Below are 20,106 nucleotides of genomic sequence, written 5' to 3' on the forward strand. Positions count from 1 at the left end.
TAATGAAAGAAGCCAGACTCACTTAAAATGCTACAAACAGGGGCACCTGGGTGGCTCAGTTAAGTGTCTGCCTTCGGCTCAGGTCATGATCCCAGGGTCCTGGGATCAAGCCCCGCATCGGGCTCCCTGCTCAGCGGGAAGCCTGCTTCTCCCTCTCCCACTCCCCCTACTTGTGTTCCCTCTCTTGCTGTCTCTGTCAAATAAATAAAATCTTAAAAAAAAAAAATGCTACAAACACTGTATATCAACTATACTTAAATTCAAAAACTCATTTTTAAAAATAATTTTGTAAAAATGCTACATACTGTGACGTGAGTGACATTCTGGAAAGATAAAGCTATAGGAATGAAGAACATTATCAAATGGTTGCTAGAGGCTAAGGGTGTGGGGTGGGTTTGATAACAAGGGCACAGTACAGGAGAAAGGCTTTGGGCAATGGAACTGTTCTATTGATTGCGGTGGCAGTTAAACATCTCGGTGCATTTGTCAGAACTCATGTAACCGTCAAACAACAAAGTAAATTTTGCTGTATGTAAATTTAAAAGATAAAATTAAAAAAAAAATATATGTAATCCTAGGTACTACTGACCTAGACAGACTGCAGGTAAATGGTGTTCTCATTAACTACTGGCAAGACCAAAAAATAGGACAAATTCTATTGGGCGATACAAAACATTAAGAGCATGAATTCAAAACAAGGCACCTGAAGGTTCTGAAGACAAAGAGAGTAACAGATACTCTTTAATCTTCAGCACTCAATTCTACATGTGAAATTCAAGATCCAAATTCTGACATTGTTGGCACATGGTGAATGCTCTGTAGTGTTTGGAGTTGATGAATTTTAGGGGGGATAGGTAAACACGCAGCAATTCTGTGTGGAGCATGTGCCCCAGAGGAAATAATTAAGGCCTGCACACCATTAGTTAATTACAAGGAGGATTCTAAAATGGAGTCCCATGCCCCCCTTAAAAATGGTCATGTATTTCTCCACTTGCTGGCACAGAAAGATGCCTATGATACACTGCTAAACTTAAAAATAATATTCCAAAATAATACCCAGCACAATCCCACTTCTGTCGAAAGAAAAACTATAAACCCATAAATTTCCCAGGGCCTTATATTCTGTATGGATGAAAACACATCTGAAAGATTAAAGAGCAGAATGCTAAGTGTTTATCTCACGGCAGTACGATTACTACTGGCTTCAGTTTCTTCTTTATACGTGTCAGCATGTTCCATTTCTTCCACAATGAGGATTTGTTATTTAGGAATGAACTTTGTTTAAAGATCCCAGATATGAGAGTCCTAACACTTGATAGACGAACATCATCTTCTGGGGCTAAGACATCCAGAAGGAAAAACTGCCTCTTTCTCAGAAGCTCCATCTGAAAGAAGGCCCAGTGCTCAAAGGAGCAAGGTCTAACCCCCAGAGGCTGCGCCCAAGCCTGCTTTGGGGCCCTCTGAGGGAAGAAAGACTGACACCCACCTGTATAAATGTCCATGAAACTGTGCAGGGCCAGACAATGAGGGTTCAGACACATCTTCACTTGGGCAGTCACCACCTGCAGCCGGCTGGCTGTCAGCAGCCAGCACTCCTGGGGCCCAGCCAGGGAGCTAGTACCAAAACATCACCAACAGAAAAACAGAAGGGAAATCAACTTAATGCAGTCCCAAGCCTCAGTGATCAATGGCAAAATTCTCAAGACTAATGCAATAGGCAAATGAAGGTGCTGGGGCTTATGTTCCAGGGTTTTCTAGGTGGGTGTTCCCACTCTGTTGGAATAAGGTCTGTGGAATCACCCCGAAAGTTAACGTAACTCTTAATTTATTACCCAATTTAACCAATCCCCCTGAACTCCCAAATCCAAGCATTATGCTGGGCAGTCCAAATGTAAATAAAATCCTAACTTGGTAACAATAACTTTCAGGCATTTTTCATTAAAAATAATAGACGATTACTAATTATTACTATTTTACTTTAGCAGTTCAAAAGCAAAGGAAACCTAAGAGAAACAGAGACTAACACCTTCAAAGGCTTTAACTTTATAGCTATCTCAAAGGGGCAATATGGGCTGAGGAAGACAGGGCAGCTGGGGACGGGGTAAATCTGAAAGGGGTGCTTACTTTTGTCCCCCTTTGAATAATGGGCTGCTACAGAGTAGGCACTGCGTGGACGGAGACTCATAATAATTCGACCAAGAGGTCTGCTCGATGGTGACTGTCTCTTCACTCACGTTGGACAGAATGAGTCGAGAGCTGTTGAGTTCGTGAATCAGGGCGAAGACCTCGGCCAGCTCTGACTCGTTCTCAGGAATCTGCAGGACTTTGCGCAGTAGCTGCAGCGTGGACTGGCGCTGGATCTCCCTCTGGGCCAGGCTCAGCGGCTCTGTGGCACTCAGCACATCTGGGAGAGGTGAGTTGACCTCCTGGAAAGAGAGCGGACTGAACGATCAGCCAGCACCCAGGGTACCACCAGCCTCAGGCTAAAACACGGAGAGGCTACAAGTGACAGAGGGATGGGCCCAGCCATGGTAAGGGGGGGAGGGGACCCTAGTCTTTGAACCAGCTCAGTTAGTAACTCGTTGTGTGACTCAACGCAGGTGCTTTCCTTCTCTGGTGCTAGGTTCTCTCTCAGAAATGAGAGGATGACACACACTGCTTGGTAATAGTTTCAAGAGTCAGCTTCCATTCACCAGGGATGGGATTTAGAGAATAACACACCCAGGTCTCAATTTTGGACATGCCACGTAACAGCTACACATGTGTGAACCAAAGCAATTTAGTTATCTTTCTGAGCCTCAGTTTCCTCACCTATGAAACGAAGGATGAAATACTAGTGATCTCCTAGAGTTGTTGTACAGAGTCAATAAAATATTGCAAGTAAAGCACTTAGCACACAGTACTGGGGATGCAATGAAAACTCTATGAATGGTAGTTTTGATACATAAACAACGATCTGTATGTACTGCTTCAAGTATTTCTCTTTAACACTTTTATCTTCTGGGTACAAGGGAACTATATTAGACACCAATCAGAGGCTTTCACGAACAAGGTTCTGAAATGCTCATTAAAAACAGGTCCTTTACAATCCCTTGTACAAATGCAGCAGGAATCCCTCCCTCCCTCATGCTCCCAGAGTCCATTCTTTTACTGCAGAATTCACTGACTCACAGTTGGTGAGACTATTCCCCCATCTCTGGTGAGAATAAGGTCCCTGCTTATTTATAGATTCCCAATACCAGCATAACGGCACACAAAAATGCTAATTCATATTTGCTGGACATATTACATGTTGCTTTGCAGAAGTTAACTGCTAAATAACAAGAAGGAACTTTCTAGTAACTCTGCACACCTGCAACAACTCTTGGTCTCATTATCTGTAAGTTTGGCTACCTCTCTCCCCCACTAGACTGTGAGCTCCTCAAGGGAAGGGACCATGTCCTATTTATCTCTGTATCTCCAAAGACCTGACCTATGGTAGGCATTCAATGTGTGCTTGCTGAAAGAAAGAATGAACGGCTGCAGAGAGCTGAATGACACTAGGAGTTGCCCTCGTAGATAGTGTGTTCCCAGTCATGACTATGTTGAACCATGGATTGGAAGAAGAGTTGACAGGAATACTATATCCTTTTGCTCTGAACCAGATGAAAGATGGAAAAGAACGAAGACCATTCCTGCCCAAAGATGTTATAGTCTTAATTACAGCCAAGGACAAGTTGCACAGGAAACATATGGCCACCAGGGGGCCCCAAAGAGCACCACACACAAAGGTCCCCAACAAAGGTCCCCAGGGTCTCTGACCAGTGTTCCAGTTTATGAAAAACAGTAATTACATTTTATTTCTCTAAAATTTAGGAAGTTAAAGGTGACAGAATGTCAGAAGATAAGTGTCCCACGGGTAGGCAGCTATAAGCCAAAGACAGAAGAATATAAATATAAATACAAATATAAATTTCAAAGACTAGGATTTGAAATCAATAGGCTAGAAGTCCCTAGACCATTCCTGTCTGACCTGGAAAATTACGTCACTTCATTATCCTAAATCTAGGGACCAACATCCATTTCCATACTGCAAACCACACCAACAGCTACAATCAAATAGGAGAAAGGCATGTTCAGAGCCTCTACCTATACGGAACTCAATTCCATTCTATAATCACTGATCAACACATTGATTATGCACACTCCCGGGTCAAATGATATGGCGAAATAGATACACCTGCCCTAAAAGAGACTCCCAGTGGTGTCACTGGGAGTCAAGACAGAATGTCGTCAAATCATGGGCCTCAATGTGACCCTACGGCCTAAAAAACAAATCGCCTGGTTTAGCATTAAAGATCTTCCACAGTACGGCCCCAATGGGCCTTCTGTGCCTTATTTTCTGTACTCCTCCCTACATATCTTTCTCTTTTAGGCGACTGGAACACCCTCTCCAGCTCCTTGCTTTTGCCATTGCTTATCCTTGAGTATGGAATGCCTTCCCCTTCCATCCAAATCCTGCCCACCTTGCAAAGTCCAGCTTAGATCTGGAGTGGCCAGGCTCCACCTTGGATCCTGACCTATTCTGGATGCCCTCCTCTTTTCCCCCAAGGCAGATCAGGGAGATCTGTCTTCTTACCCTCAACCTAGTCATTCCATCTGCTGCCTCAGGTGCTGTATCTTTCTGCTCGCTTAAAGAAATTCACAGGACCTCTAAACATACCCACTTTTCCCGGTTCTGATAAACAAAAAACAAGTCCTAAGGAGCCAAGTGGAATGTGTTTTACCATCCAAATAGCTTGGTCCAACCTCAGAGAGATTTGCCAAGACTGCTAGAAGTAAAGCTTTGTGTTGAGCCAAAAGCTCTGCAAGGAAACTGAGAAGCAGTGATCTAATCTACAAAGTCTTAGGGTTGGCATTCTCTACATACCAAGACACTATTTACAGGTCCTCCACCAGGTCTCAGATCTAAAAGAATGTAACCCTTCCATCCCTCTCTTCTTCAGAATTCTCTTTAAAGCCTGTGTTCCCACTCACCTTGGGGAATGAACTCTTGGTCCACTGGGCTAGAAGGTTTTCAGACATTCAGGTACCTAGCCAACCTTCTCAACTTAACAATGAAGACAAGGAAGCCCAGAGAGAAGGAGGCTAGGTTAAGAACTTAACAACTGGTTACAGTTCTGGTGTTCTAACTACTATCATGTACTAAGAAATCATTTTCTATTTCTACTAAAACAGGTGCACCAACAGAGCTCACACAAGGTGACGGGATGTGTTTAGGGAAGGAACTCACGAGAGCCTTGGTGGTCTTCTCAGTTCGGTCTTTGGCAAGGTTAAAACCACAACTGGGACAAATCCGCGGTTTATGCCTGTTGGTGTAGACGTAGTTACAAGAGGGATTCTTGCATTTTCCCCTGCCTCTTGAAGTAGCCAGGCCCAAATCCTAAAAAAGTAAGACCAATATTTAATTCCATGAAAGTTACACCTGGGCAGAGTAAAAAACCAGGATGACCAGCTATCAGTCATTCAAAGATGAGAGTGACAACTGCAAAAGTACATGTAGACTAACTTCCAAAAAGCCTTGAAACAAGATCCTTTTTCTGCAGTTATCCCCTTTCAACTTACTACAGCCTGTGTAATTTTGGCAAGTCCCTCCTCCCCATCTGTGAAACGAGTGGACTCTTAAGGGTCAGAAATTCAAATGCCTTCAGGGTCCAGGCCACCAGCAGAGTGAAGCAGGCCTTTTCTAACAGAGTGCTGGATACTGTGGTGAACTAAGAGAGTCCATGCCCTGCCTGAAGACAACCATGACCTCTGCACTACCTAGGCTCCTACGACATCTAGGCTCTTACGACAAGCTGTTATCTAATCAGCCAAAGAGGAAGGTCCTGAAAGTTCCCCCAGATGGTAACCCTAGTGCCTCCTGTAGCCAAAGGGATGGGGAAGTAAAGGTACAGATGGCATATAACTAGGTCTCTGGGGAAAGAAAACTAAGCAGGTATCCAGGATAAAGGAGATATTCTCCTTAAGGATCAGGCCAAGACTATGCATTAATCCACCATACTGTGCTGTCTTGTTACTACGGAATCACCAGCAAAGTGCCTGGCCAGGGCAGGTGCTCAGGAAATATTTTTTGAATGAATGAATGGTTCTGCACCTGTCTGCCTTTATCTGGTAAGAATTTTCAAAAATCCAGCTGCTCTCTCAAAATCTGTGTATCCTACTCAGCTCAGCCAGAGAACCTGCAAAAAGGTACCTGGCTAACTGGTACCTTAAGGATCAACAAAATTAGAGAATATTAAGAGCAAGAAAAGCCCCAACATGGTATCGAGAATGACGCAGCACTTTATAGATGGTAAAAACTAAGGCCCAGAGAAGCAAAGAGCCTTGCCCAAGGTCATGTGGCATGCTGGCAGCAGAGCCAGAACCACTTCTGGATGAAGTCCTTCAAGTGTTTATTCTACTGCTCCACGTGGCTTACCCTGCTAAAGGATGACCCCAGAGTCACACATTTGTTTACTGGGATGATATATGTAGTGTTAAAAATAAAAGGTGGGTGGGGAGGGAAAACCTTGGTAGGAAATGCCAAGTGAAACAAAGTTGCTTTACCAAAGCACTTCTCAAATGCTTTGAGATACCAGTACTGAATGTGACTATGCTAAGGAGGATAAATACAACTTTCTCAAGCTTATCTGTGGAAAACACTTCTGAGGCGAAAAGGTCCAAAGACTGCTGAATGCTAAAGCTGGACTAGATTCTCATCTCCAATTACTCTCCAAGAAATATCCAGGTCTCAGCTGGCCTACACTCTGTAGATCTCGTCTGGGAAAAACCCAGCTGATTCACCCAGCAGCTATCATTTGTATCAGTGATGGCCTCTTCAGAACCAATGATCTATCCCTGACCCTACTATCACTCCGAACTACCACTCCCCACCTCCCTCAGACTTCTACTCACCCTCCACCAGAAAACCAAAACCACCTCCATGTCAACTCATCACCTGGCTACACTTACCAGCGTTACAGTGCAGCTGTACTTGTATGGAGGAAACATATCAGGCTTGACCTCTACAACTTTCACCTGAGATGTCCTACTGGCCGGACCATTTGAGAGCTGTGGATCAGAACAAGTGATTTACTTTATCTAAGAGTTTATAGACAGTTTATCTAATTGAGGTTTATCTGAAACCTCAAATTGCTGAGGTCCTGTGTCCCGAAACAGCTTGAGGAGATAGTTTCCCAAGGGAATGTGTAGAGCTATGCTCCATGTGAGCCTTCTAGGATGCTAGCCAGCATCACCAGCCTACCAAAGGTTGAGTATCACTTCCAAGTCCAGGGTTGCCACAGTCTTCTGTGCAGCTTCTAACACTACATGTTAGAAACACTGTGAATCAGATGGACAACTGATACCAAGTGAGAAAAGCTCATGATGGTTATACATGCAAATATGTGGTTGAATAATGTTGGCACAGAAAGAAGTCTGAGAGACTGTTCACTAAAGTGTCACAGGGTGAGAGGAAGATCATGCCTGTTTTCCCTTTTACCACCATCTATGAAATTTTCCAATGTTTGGGGCACCTGGGTGGCTCAGTCGGTTAAGCAGCTGCCTTCAGCCTGATTTTCCTATTTCAATTTGGTCTAACAGGGTTTCTGAACTACAGGTCGTGACCCACTGAGGGCTCATGAAATTAATGAGTTGAAACGAGCATTTTGCAAAATGGAAAATAGCGAAGTGACTACATATAATAAAGGCATAGATAGCTTCCTTACAGTTTTTACGTATACAGGTATGGATAAGTTTACTGGGCTGTGATGTGAAAATGTGTTATTGAGGGTCATGACCCAAAAAAAGAGGTCTAGTAAAAAAATGCTGATTTAGGGAATTTTGATCCTAACTATTCTAGTCACATATGGAAAACGAACTAAAACAAAAAACGTAAGAGCAAGTGTGCTTGAATACACTGAATTTCTGGCACCTGGGAGGCCTCTAATAACTCTATCATTAAGTTGAATGGATTATATACTGGCTACAAACCAGAATGTGGAGTAAGAGCCATGTTTCTTGGTTTTAAAAAAATCCTATTAAAAAACACACACAAATATAGGAAAGGACTTAAAGGCTGAATGGGCGCTGGGTGACAGGGATTTATTTTCTTTCTGCCTTACCTGAATTTTCTGTAACAGCCATGCATTCATTTTTTCCAAAAGAGGCTAAAGAAAGAAGACAGCTCAATGCAATTACCTAATCCTGGACTGACTGCTGTACTGGAGTGGAGAAACGCTGTCAAGGACCTAACTGGCTAAAACCGATGAGATGGGAATGCAAATGACAGACTGAAGTATCGTATCAGCGTGTCAGTAACGGAATGCCCTTCTTAGGAAATACACAGTGAAGCAGTAAGAAGCTCAAGGACAGGTCACCCCCTGAACGACCTGTATTTTAGAAGAACACAGGAGGATAAACGGCAAAGACGGGCGGTAACCGCAAGTGACGACGAGTTAGACGTGCGTGCTCGCTCTCTGCACCGACTTTACTCTTGCAATGCGATGTGTTTCCTAAGTTTCCAAATTTTTTTTTTTTAAGATTTTATTTATTTAAGAGAGTGAGGGAGAGAACAAGTGGGGGGCAGCAGAGGGAAAAGCAGGCTCTCCGCTGAGCAGGGAGCACGACGCGGGGCTCGATCCCAAGACCCCGGGATTATGACCTGAGCCGAAGGCAGACACTTAACCAACTGAGCCACCCAGGCACCCCTCAAAATTATTTCTAAATTAAAAGTTTAAAAACACGCATTCATTTTATAACAAGAAAAGAAATTTAACTAAAACTAAGTAACTCATTCATGGTCAACTTCATTCCAGAAGTCTACCAGTACAAGAACAGGCTTTTCGCCTCTGGCCTTGGGACACTAAGTAGAAGTCCTGTCCTCAGAGCAGCAGGCGTCCGACAAGCCCCACCTCTGGAGCACGGGGCTTACCTTCACCTCCCTGGCATTTGATGGCTGTTGGATCGGCTGGCCCAGCTGCTTCAGCGTGCTTGGCTTCAGGCCACAAGTCCTCACAGAAGGGGTTTTATCTGAGATAATCAGGAGCCAAACTGGTCACTTAAGTGCATTCAGAGTCTCCCTAAGTCTCTCAAGTCCATTCTCAACAACTCCCACTCCTGTCCCCTTCCCACTGGACAGCTCTCCACTCCCAGGTTTGTCCCAGCCCCTTACCACTCAGGGGAAAGGCCTGCCGGGCCCTGGGCAGTCCCATGCTGCTGCCTCGGCCCACATTAGATGGGGCCGGGAGAATTGCTCTCATGGGTCTTGCTGCAGCCAGTAATGAGGGTTTGACCCGAGCTTTGCCTTTGAGCTCCGGGACTCTGGCCCCAGGGGTGAGCAGGTCAACTCTGAAAAAAAAACAAGAAGGCAAATCTAAAAATTCCAGACCAAGGGGAAGAAAACCGAAGTACAATCTCCAAATAGCATTTTAGTAGAGGGATAGTGTAGTAAACTGTCAGGCTTTAGAGAGATATCTCATGGGGTCGTTATGAAGATAAAAAAGCACAAAACAGTACCCACAGTGCAGAATACCAACAGCTATTGGAGTTATACTATCTGATATGCCTCTCATTAGTATTTAAAGTTTATCAGTCTCCCATGTGAGGGCGGCTAAGAGACCCTGCAGAACAAAATCCAGTTTTTTTGTAGCTCCGGTGCGGAGCACAGTCTACATCATAGAGGGCCTCAATACACATTTGCCAAGTGACTCACTTGCCCAAAACAAAAGGTCTAAACTGCATGGCTTCATTCTCTAAGGATACAGAACCATCCCGAAGTATACTGTTAAATAAAGACAGGCAAGATATAGAAGTAAGTTATGCTACCATTTGTGTAAAAAAAAAAAAGCAGGAAAAAAAATATATATACATACACATCTATACATACACACATATGAAGTATGTGTGTAAAACTATGTCTAGAAACACAGGAAGGTGGGAATGCTGTGTCTGGAAAATGGAAATGGGAGTGAAGGAAGGGCTAGAAGAGAGATTTGTTTCAGTTTATATCTTCTGAGTTTGAACCGTATGAATATATTTCCTATTCAACAAGAAAATGTTTTAAATCAAATAATATACACCAGAATTTCTAAGCCTTGGCACTACTGACATTTTGGGCAGGCTAATTCTTTGTCGGGGCCTGTCCTGTGCACTGGAGGATGTTTAGCAGCGCATCTGGCCTCTGCCCACCAGATACCTGCAGCACCTCCTCCCCCACAGCTGTCACAACCCCAAATGCCTCTAAACATTGCCTCAATGTCCCCTGGGAGCAAAAGTGTTCCCTGTTGAGAACCACCGATATAAACAAATAGGGGCCATAAGGGCCATTAGTTATAAGACCATAATAGCCTCTGGGAAGGGGCCACATGAAAAATCCGGTCAGGCCTTTAAGGAGAGAACGGGAGGAAAAATAGCCCATATTTATGGGCCTCCTCCTATCTGTAAGGCACTGGGCTGTGCATGCTTTACACACAATCTTGTTCAGGCTGTTAAGGTCAGCCATTAAATTTTAGGTATTTTTCAATACCCAACTCAACATTTTTCAGGAGAGAATGGGCATGAAGGGACAATGCCCAAGATCAAACGGGCATGAAGGGACAATGCCCAAAGTCAGAGACAGATCACAACCAAAATTGAATTCTCTGACGACCAGGACAGGGATCGTGCTATAAGATGTCTTAATAAGATTTTTTTTCTTCCAAATCTAGTATCCAGGATTGGATACTAGTTTGTAACACGACCCTCGGCTTGTACCAGCAGGACCCTAATAACTGCTTCAGAGAAAATGACAAGAAGAGATGTACAGGAACTTAACAACAAAGCAGGGATAGCTGAGTGTAAGACAAAAGACAAATCATTCCATGGCTCTAGGCCTTGGTTTCTGTATCTCTAAAATAGGAACCATTAACTGGGTTAACTCCTCCCTCTTAGGAATGCTCTAAGAACATAGGATAAAACAAGGAGCATTTCCCAACCTGCTAGTCTAAATACAATCCTATAATATATGAGCACATTAATTTACCCTGCAGGCTTCTTAGGAGCAGGGAGAGGACTGGAGGTGCTGGTCCTCTCAGCTGGTGGTGGTATGTCTGGTCCAGGACTGTCATTCTCCGTTGTCCCCAGAGAGACCTCAGGCTGCACACCACTCTTGACCACCGGCTTCTTCGTGGCTGCTGTACCACGACTCCCAGGAGCTTCCTTGACCAAAACATGGGCATCTGAGATGATCACTTCCTCCCACTCATTCTCCTCACCCACTTCTCTTGGAGGAGCTACACTTAGGAGCTGGCTTACAGCTTCCGAGTTCTCCAGAGTCAGTTTGGAGGCGTGTTCCTTAGGGGAGTTTTGCTCAGTGTTGACAGGCTGCTGATTTCTTTTAACCACCGAGCCTCTGGAGGAGATACCAGGAGCCAATTCCACTTTGACTTTGGCTGGCTTTTCCTAGAAAAAAAAATAAGAATGCCTGTATGCATACAGCATTTTACAGCGGACACCACATCACAAGTACTCTCTCATTTGATCCTCACAACAAAAATGTATGGGTAACAGATTAGGAGACAGAGACCCAGAGAGAGTAAGTAATAAGCTAACTTAAGGGCCCAAGTACAAAACTGGCCTGAATCTAAGTCTTCTGGCTTCAGGTCCTTTTCACTACAGTATTCAACACCCCAGTTAGGATAAAGCTGTTCTCCTAACAAATTTCTCATTGATAGCTTAAGTTTCAGCAAACAAATGCTGGCATTTTGGGCCTGACCTTTCTTCAAAGTCTGTTTCTCTACGTCTAGGTAGAAGCTGACATATTGCCATACTGGGCCTAAAAGTTCTAGATTGTTTGTCTTGGTGGTCCCTTTATGAGATTCAGTTAATCCCAATGTGGTCAAATCTCACATGGAGAGACTCAAAGCTTCCAATTCTATTGGGGAAAACTCTTCTGTCCCAGATTCTTTCAGGTAAATCTTAAGGCTGGCCTACACACATGCCACAAACTTCTCCCTTGGTCAAATTAACTCAAACATATTAATTACTTACTAGAAAATACTCAAACTCACTAAAAATACCAGTTGTTATTTCAGATCAACCTACTTTAAAAAATTCCTTGGTGCAGTAGCTTTTATCCCATCAGCATTGCTGTGGAAATACACTATTATTTATACGCACACCTGTACACATACACCTATATTTATATACATACACATAAACAATTAAAAAAAAAAAAAACCGTGGTCGTCTCCAGAACAGGTCTCAGGAAAGTTTTTTAAGAATTCCATGTGAATAGCGAAAGGCACTATAAACAAGGATAAAAGCTGGGTTCTATCTAGGCTGTGCTTCACATCTAATTACTTATGTCACCTAAGACAAACTTCATTAGAACCCTCATTTTGCCACCATGAAATAAGAAGAGTCAGGCTCTCAGTGTTCATCAACAGCAGTACAAAAGCCTTTTGGGTAGCCCAATTCATGGTGCAGGATTCCCTTGCACATTGCAGAAGGTTAGCATCTGTGGCTAATGTTATTAAATTTCAGTATTCTCACCCAGTCACTGACTACCAAAACCCCTCACATTTCCAAAGCCACCTGGGCACCACATTGCCTCTGATTAACAATCAATATGGATGGGGCGCCTGGGTGGCTCAGTTAGTTAAGCGACTGCCTTCAGCTCAGGTCATGATCCTGGAGTCCCAGGATCGAGTCCCACATTGGGCTCCCTGCTTAGCAAGGCGTCTGCTTCTCCCTGATCCTCTTCTCTCTCGTGCTCTCTATCTCTCATTCTCTCTCTCTCAAATAAATAAATAAAATCTTTGGAAAAAAAAAAACAATATGGATGACCTTTAAAAAAATCTCCAGTAAAGCATTCCCAGATTGTAACACACAATAATAATCCATAAGGACAAGTAAATACAGAGAAAAATTCCAAGTAAACTGCACAGAGCCCACTGACTGCTGGAGAGGGAAAAATCAGCAGAAAAACAGGAGACAAGTTAAACTAAATCCCTGCAATGAAATCTCTGAGCAAAGCACTGCCCACTAAGTGGGCTATTTTAGATAAAAATCCTTTGCAGGGAGACTGAATAATTTAAAGAATCAGAGCAAAAAGCTAGCTAGTGAGCTCACATTTCCTTAACTCAGCCTACCCTTTTAGATGTCACTTTCTTTTAAGATGGAAGGTAAATACTACCAGTTGCCCACTCACAGAGACCTCAATTACCACTATCAGAGAGCCAAAGGAGTGAGGCTTTGAGCTAAAGAGCTTTATACACCATCTTTTGTTCCACCCAATTCATTGGGAACAGTGCCAAACTTTCTTGGGCTAATTTTAGCCAGTATGAACTCTGGAACAATACAAGAAAAGGTGAGTCATTTCTTGATGGGCACGAACACATTTGGAGCTTTTAGAAACTATTTATACTTGCTGCTTCAAAAATCAGAACTCCAGAAATCTTAAGATTCTGCAGCTAAACAGCATAGCAATGCCTAAGAAGTGTGATTTAGTGGAAAAGCACTGACATAATTAGCTATGTGAACTTAACAAGTTACTTCTCTTGAATGTATTTTTCTTCAGCTAGAGACTTGGACTATCTAAAAACCAGAGTCACTTTTATCTCTAAAAGTCCAAGTGCAATGATGCTAAAATGTTATCCTTTCTCTTCTTATACTCACTTATTCTGATCCTATGAGATTTAGAAATCACAGCACCTACTCTTTACATGGCAGTTCTCATAAAAACCTTTGGAGAAAAAAATCTGACTTAGCAAATCAAGATGGGGGACAAGCAGCTAAGAAAAAAACTGGTTTCACATTATGAGTTTGATCTTAGAAAAAGAACCATGGCTCAAAAGTTATTTCAATCAAAGGGAGAAAATGGACATAAATGAAAAAGAAAAGAAAGCCAAAGTAAAAACAGAACCTGAAGGAGACAAGGCCACGGATCAATGCAAAAGCACAAGGAATAAGGTCATTTGACAGACCTGACAGACAGCAGTGTGCATCTGTGAAGAAGAGCCAAGGAGGATCCTGACTATCCTATTCAATCTCTCTACTGCAGCTGAGGAAGTACATTAAGGGTGGGAGGAAACCGAATGGCTGCATAGCAGCCCAACAGAGATGGTGAGCACAAGAAACTCAACAAAATCTGAAACACACTAGCACTGGGTCCTTCCTGCCCCTTGAAGTGAAAGCAGTGAAGAGCAGTAACAGAGACAATCCCACTGCTGCCAAGAGCAACAGTAGTGACCCTGATCGAGGATTTAATCTATACTAGGAATGTGCCGTCCACTTTACAGGGATAATCTCATTTGATCCTTCCACCAACCCTAATGAGGTAGGCACTATTGTTCATTTCCATTTACAAATGAAAGATAAACCAAATAAAGAATAGACATAAAGTGACTTGGCCAAGGTTTCACAGCTAAAATCCCTGGGAAACAGAAGTTTAAACTAAGGAAAGCTGACTCCAGAAGTGTACTCCTCCCCACCCCCAAGGATACTCCTTTCTCTTCTATCACTCAGGAAATTTCTAGGGTTTTAGGAACTCAGTGCCAGGAACCTGGTGCAGAGACCAAGCACAAGTTTTTCTTTTTTCTTTCTTTCATGTTTGTTTTGTGTACGTCTACCTGTATGTATGTAATCTCCACACTCAATGTGGAGCTCCAACCCACACCCTGAGATCTAAAGTCTCAGGCTCTCCCGACTCAGCCAGTCAGGCACCTGCAGAAGTTTTTTTTTTTTTTTTAAGATTTTATTTTTTTGACAGAAAAAGACACAGCGAGAGAGGGAACACAAGCAGGGGGAGTGGGAGAGGGAGAAGCAGGCTTCCCGCGGAGCAGGGAGCCCCATGTGGGGCTCAATCCCAGGACTCTGGGATCATAACCTGAGCCGAAGGCAGATCCTTAACGACTGAGCCACCCAGGCGCCCCTCCAGAAGTATATTCTTAATTATTAACCTATTCTGTCTTCTGGAACTAGTGATGCCCTGAACTCCCAACACTCAGCCAGAAGGCAAAAGTCACCATCCCAGTGTTTTTCAGGCATGTTCTATGGAAACTGCCCCCGAGAAACTTAACGGGTATGCCACTACATAAGTTTTCTCTACATGGATAAATTTGGACCATGCTGAGTTAGACACCTAACAAACACAAACCTAGCCTAAGGATTTTCGCAAAAACAAAGCACTCTCTTTCCTTTTCTACCTACTCAAATTCTACTAATCCTTCAAGACCATCTCCTCTATAACCCATCCTTGACTACTCTAGTTCTTTTGACCCCACTTTATAGTCTCATATAAAAAATGTGGCAAGTATGTATGATTTATATAATCAGTGCAAAGTATAAAACAAGTAACAAAAAAACATGTTGAACTGAACTTCACAGGGGCATAGCTCTGGTGCTCATTTATTTATCAGGCATCATTTACTTAAGAGAGAAACAGACACAGAAGTATACACTTGGAAAGTTAATTATGAAAGACCTAAATATCAGGTTAAGGACCTCTACATTAAATAGACACTATAGGGACTTTGAGCTAAAAAGCGAGCAGATGTGAGTTATGTATCTGAGTAACTAAGCAGTCAGTGTGGAGGGTGGATTGTTAAAAATTTAACTAATAGGAAATGAATAAATCACCCTGGTGTAGTCATTCATGGGAACTTATAAAGCAATTAAAGATAATAGTCTTGAAGAGTATTTAATGGCATAAAAAAAAAGAAAAAAGGCAAGCTACAGAACTTGGATATTCACAGAAAAAAGACTGAAAGAAAAGACACCGAAATGATAACAATGGTTTTTCTTTGGATGGCATAAGATTACGGATAACATTTTATTCTCTTTTTTAAACAGTCACAATGAACCTTACTTGTATAGTCAGAAAATAAAAACGAGTATTTATTTTTTAAGTCCTCTGCTCTAAAGGGGACCAGGAAGCCCACTTTGTGGGGCCTCCAAAGCATCAATGACCACTGGACTTACCTTTGGGACCCACTTCCCTCCTAAGAAGTTACCACATATAGGGCACTTAGGTGGTTTGTGCCTGGTGACGTATGTAAAGGAGCAACCTGGGCTGGTGCAGGTCCCATGGCCCCGGCGGGTGTACGTAGTGGTCTGTAAGGAAAAGAGCAGGTCAGAATCAACACCACAGTGTAACCCCTCTCGGAGCCTGATGCCCATTATAACCACAACAATGCCAGGAAGATGCCAGCTTGTAGAAGAACAGCCAATTCATGGTATCTTAAAAGGTCAGAGTTGGAAAGGTCCTAAGATACAACTAATTATTTAGAAATGGAGAAACTAGGTTCAAATGAGGAAAAACAGCTGCCCAAGATTACACAGATAAGTATCAGAAGAATAAAGATAGCAATAATTACTAATTAAGCCAAGTACCACATAGTGCTAAAACATTTTACCAATATCTCATTTAACACTCTCAGCAACGCTATGAAGTAGGTATTATAACTACTGAGCTTCAAAGTGGTTAAATGCTTTGCCTCAAATTGTATAGTGAATCAAGGGCACACCTAGACCTAGAACCCTGAAATCTTTGATTCTTGGTCCAAGATTGCTTCCATGCACTCGGCTACACCCTCAGTCCTAAATACTTCGAAGAATTTGCTTCATCTTCATTCTTGTTAAAAATAAAAAAATTAAAAAAAGATAGTAGGAAGGGAAAAATGAAGGGGGTGAAATCGGAGCAGGAGACGGACCATGAGAGACTATGGACTCTGAGAAACAAACTGCAGGTTCTAGAGGGGAGGAGGGTGGGGGGATGGGTTAGCCTGGTGATGGGTATTAAAGAGGGCACATATTGAATGGAGCACTGGGTGTTATACGCAAACAATGAATCATGGAACACTACATCAAAAACTAATGATGTAATGTATGGTGATTAATATAATAAAATTAAAAAAAAAATCAAAGAACCAAGGACTCAGGGTTCAGAGATATAAAAATAGACAATGGCCACTTAAAAAAAAAAGGAGGGAATTCCAATAGAAATCAAGTTCTTTGACACTCAACAGAATTTATTTGCATATGAATATATTCAGCTACTGGCTCTCACCATCTCCAATGACTTCCCTTTGAACAGAATGATTACAAGGGGTTATTACATTTCAGCTGCAAATAGAAACTAGCCATGCCCCATTTCTTGATTAATGCTGCAAAGAAAACATTTCCCTTTCAGATTTGTTCTGTCACTTATGGGTGTTTACTCATATTAATCCCACCTTCCCGAGACTGGCCAAAAAGCAAAAACTCAAGCTGCCACTAGGTTACCTCTACCAGAACGCCTAGGGAAAGGTGATTGTAATAGTGGTAGCAAGTCAAGAATGAGGGTGAGTGGTGTGGCACCCAGGAAAAAGACTGACCGGGCCTTGAGTTCCAACTCTACCACTAACACACTGGATGACCTAGAGGTAAGTCACGTTAGCTCTTGGGCCCTGGGTTTCCTCCTCTGTAAAATCACCTGCCCTTCCTATACCCTAAAGAGCAAATGAGGTAAGAAATAAGGAAATATGTTGCTTAGTAACTTGTAAAAGATTCTATAGGTTTGTGAGAAATTATTATTACTGGGCTATATAAAACATCTCTCATCTTTGCTCAGACTGTGGCTCCATATGGAATATTCATTCTGAACACCACCAGAAAGCACAGTAAAAATTTAAGTTAGGTCAGTTCTACAAATAAATTACCATGAACTTGGAAAGACTCCTAAATAGCAGCTTATAGAAATAACTTTAGGAAAAAAATGCTAGTGTTCGAGGCTGTTTAAGTATTATTTATAAAGGCTTTCTAGAAGAGTCTGGCTGACACTTATTAAATCATAAAAGAGTAATTTCCAGGAGAGCAAAGGCTCAGGAGAAACCTGTAATTTCTCCATGAATTGGGTTGCAGTGGCTGTTCCTGTTGAAGATATGACAAATTTCTCATCTAAAAATAGACTGTTTATCCATAGGTTTTAGAAGATAGACTGTGGTAAGTTAAAGACGTACACTATTAATCCTCAAGAAACCACCAAATAGCTAAAACACAGTTAATAGCTAATAAGCCAATAAGGGAGATAAAACGAATTCATAAGAAATATTCAATTCAGAAGAAAGCAAAATAACACAGGACAAAAAGAAACAGTAAAAGGAAAGATTTAAACCTAACTATACATTTATACATTAAATGTTTATGGCCTAAATACTGCAATTAAAAATAGAGATTGTCAGATAGGTCTTGCTCTTAGATCCAAACTATATACCGCCTACAAAAAAAAAAGTACCTTAAATATAAATAGGTTAAAAGTAAAATGCTGGAAAAAGATATAACTTCCTAATAATAACAATAATCGAAAGAAAGCTCATTATCAAAGTAAATTTCATAGCAGACAATATTGCCAGAGATAAAGAAGGTCATTTCATAATGATAAAGGGGCCAATTCATCAAGAAGACATAACAATCCTGGGATGCCTGGGTGGCTCAAAGGGTTAAGCGTCTGCCTTCAGCTCAGGTCATGATCTCAGGGTCCTGTGTGCTGGGCTCCCTGCCCAACCGGAATCTGCTTCTCCCTCTTCCTCTGCCCCTGCTCTCAAATAAATAAAATCTTTAAAAAAAAAAAAGAAGATATAACCATCTTAAATGTTTAAGTACTTAATTACAGAGTCAAAACACATGACACAAAAATTAATAAAAATGAAAAAGGATATAGACAAATACTATTTATAGTGACAGGTAGATGTCTTCTCTCAATAACTGACAGAACAAGCAGACAGAAAATCAGTCAGGATATAAAAGAGTTGACCACTATCAATCAACCTGACCTAAACTGACACACACAGAACACTCTAACTCGGGCACCTGGGTGGCTCAGTTGGTTAAGCGACTGCCTTCGGCTCAGGTCATGATCCTGGAGTCCCGGGATCGAGTCCAACATCGGGCTCCCTGCTCAGCAGGGAGTCTGCTTCTCCCTCTGACCCTCTTCCCTCTTGTGCTATCTCTCATTCTCTCTCTCTCATAAATAAATAAAATCTTTAAAAATAAATAAATAAATAAAAAATACAACACTCTAACTCAACAGAAGACACATTCTTTTCAAGTGCACACAGAACATTTATCAAGACAAATCATATTTTGGGCCATAAAATAAGTTTTAATAAATTTAAGAAGATTCAAGTCTTAAAAACACAAAGTTCTGACTATAATGGAATTAAATCAGAAATCAATGAAAGGAAGATATCTGGAAAATCCCAAATATTTAGAAAGCAAATAATGTACTTTTAAGTAACTTATGGGTCAAAGAATAAATCAGAAAGTATTCTGAATAAAATAAAAATAAAAACATACCATATCAAAATTTGTGGGATGCCACTAAAGTAGTCTTTTTTTTTTTTAAGATATATTTTATTTATTTGAAAGAGAGAGCACAAGAAGGGGTAGGGTCAGAGGGAGAAGCAGACTCCCCGCCATGTGCAGACAGCCCGATGCGGGACTCGATCCCAGGACTCCAGGATCAGGACCTGAGCCGAAGGCAGTCGTTTAACCAACTGAGCCACCCAGGCGCCCCCCAAAGTAGTCCTTAGAGGGAAATTTAGAGCACTAAACAGCTATATTAGAAAGAGAGGTCTCAAATCAATGACTGAGCTTCTATCTTAATTTTTAGACACTAGAAAAGAATAAATTAAGCCCAAAGTAAGCAGAAGAAAGATTAAAGATCTGGGCAAGTATCAGTGAAATACAACACAGAAAAACAATAGAGAAAAATCAATGAAACCAAAAGCTGGTTCTTCAAAGGTCAATACAATTGATAACCTCTAGCCAGGCTTGTCAGGAAAAACAGAAAGGACATCCAAATTACCACTATCAGTGATGAGACAGGTAAAATCACTACAGTCTACAGATATTAAAGGATAAGCATTCCTCAGAATTTTAAACGCAGAATTACCATATGATCCAGCAATTCCACTCATAGGTATATCCCCCCAAAAAACTGAAATCAGGGGCTCAAACAGATATGTATCCACTAAGTTATAGCAGCGATATTCACAACGGCCCAAAGGTGAAGACAAACTAAATGTCCATCAATGTCTATGAATGGATAAACAAAATGTAGGCTAT

At 41.9% G+C, this 20,106-nt stretch overlaps 1 protein-coding gene across 2 annotated transcripts in view; it reads right to left on the minus strand.

The window, feature by feature from the left end:
- The window catches only part of HMGXB3 (HMG-box containing 3), a 45,021-nt gene that overhangs the window by 13,890 nt on the left and 11,025 nt on the right, over window positions 1–20,106 (minus strand). The window contains exons 6-14 of one of the 2 annotated variants that reach the window (XM_073890872.1): window positions 15,982–16,113; window positions 11,314–11,460; window positions 11,042–11,217; window positions 9,194–9,369; window positions 8,954–9,051; window positions 6,994–7,092; window positions 5,273–5,422; window positions 2,125–2,426; window positions 1,487–1,614 (exon numbers count right to left, since the gene is read on the minus strand). In XM_073890872.1, the coding sequence (XP_073746973.1) occupies window positions 1,487–1,614; window positions 2,125–2,426; window positions 5,273–5,422; window positions 6,994–7,092; window positions 8,954–9,051; window positions 9,194–9,369; window positions 11,042–11,217; window positions 11,314–11,460; window positions 15,982–16,113 (1,408 nt within the window). Of the gene's footprint in view, window positions 1–1,486; window positions 1,615–2,124; window positions 2,427–5,272; window positions 5,423–6,993; window positions 7,093–8,953; window positions 9,052–9,193; window positions 9,370–11,041; window positions 11,461–15,981; window positions 16,114–20,106 lie in introns of both variants that reach the window. The other variant, XM_025867254.2, reaches the window with a different exon arrangement.

Source organism: Callorhinus ursinus, unplaced genomic scaffold (assembly GCF_003265705.2).
Source record: "Callorhinus ursinus isolate GAN/ISIS: 27379988/994484 unplaced genomic scaffold, GSC_fseal_2.0 scaffold3, whole genome shotgun sequence".
Lineage (NCBI taxonomy): Eukaryota > Metazoa > Chordata > Mammalia > Carnivora > Otariidae > Callorhinus > Callorhinus ursinus.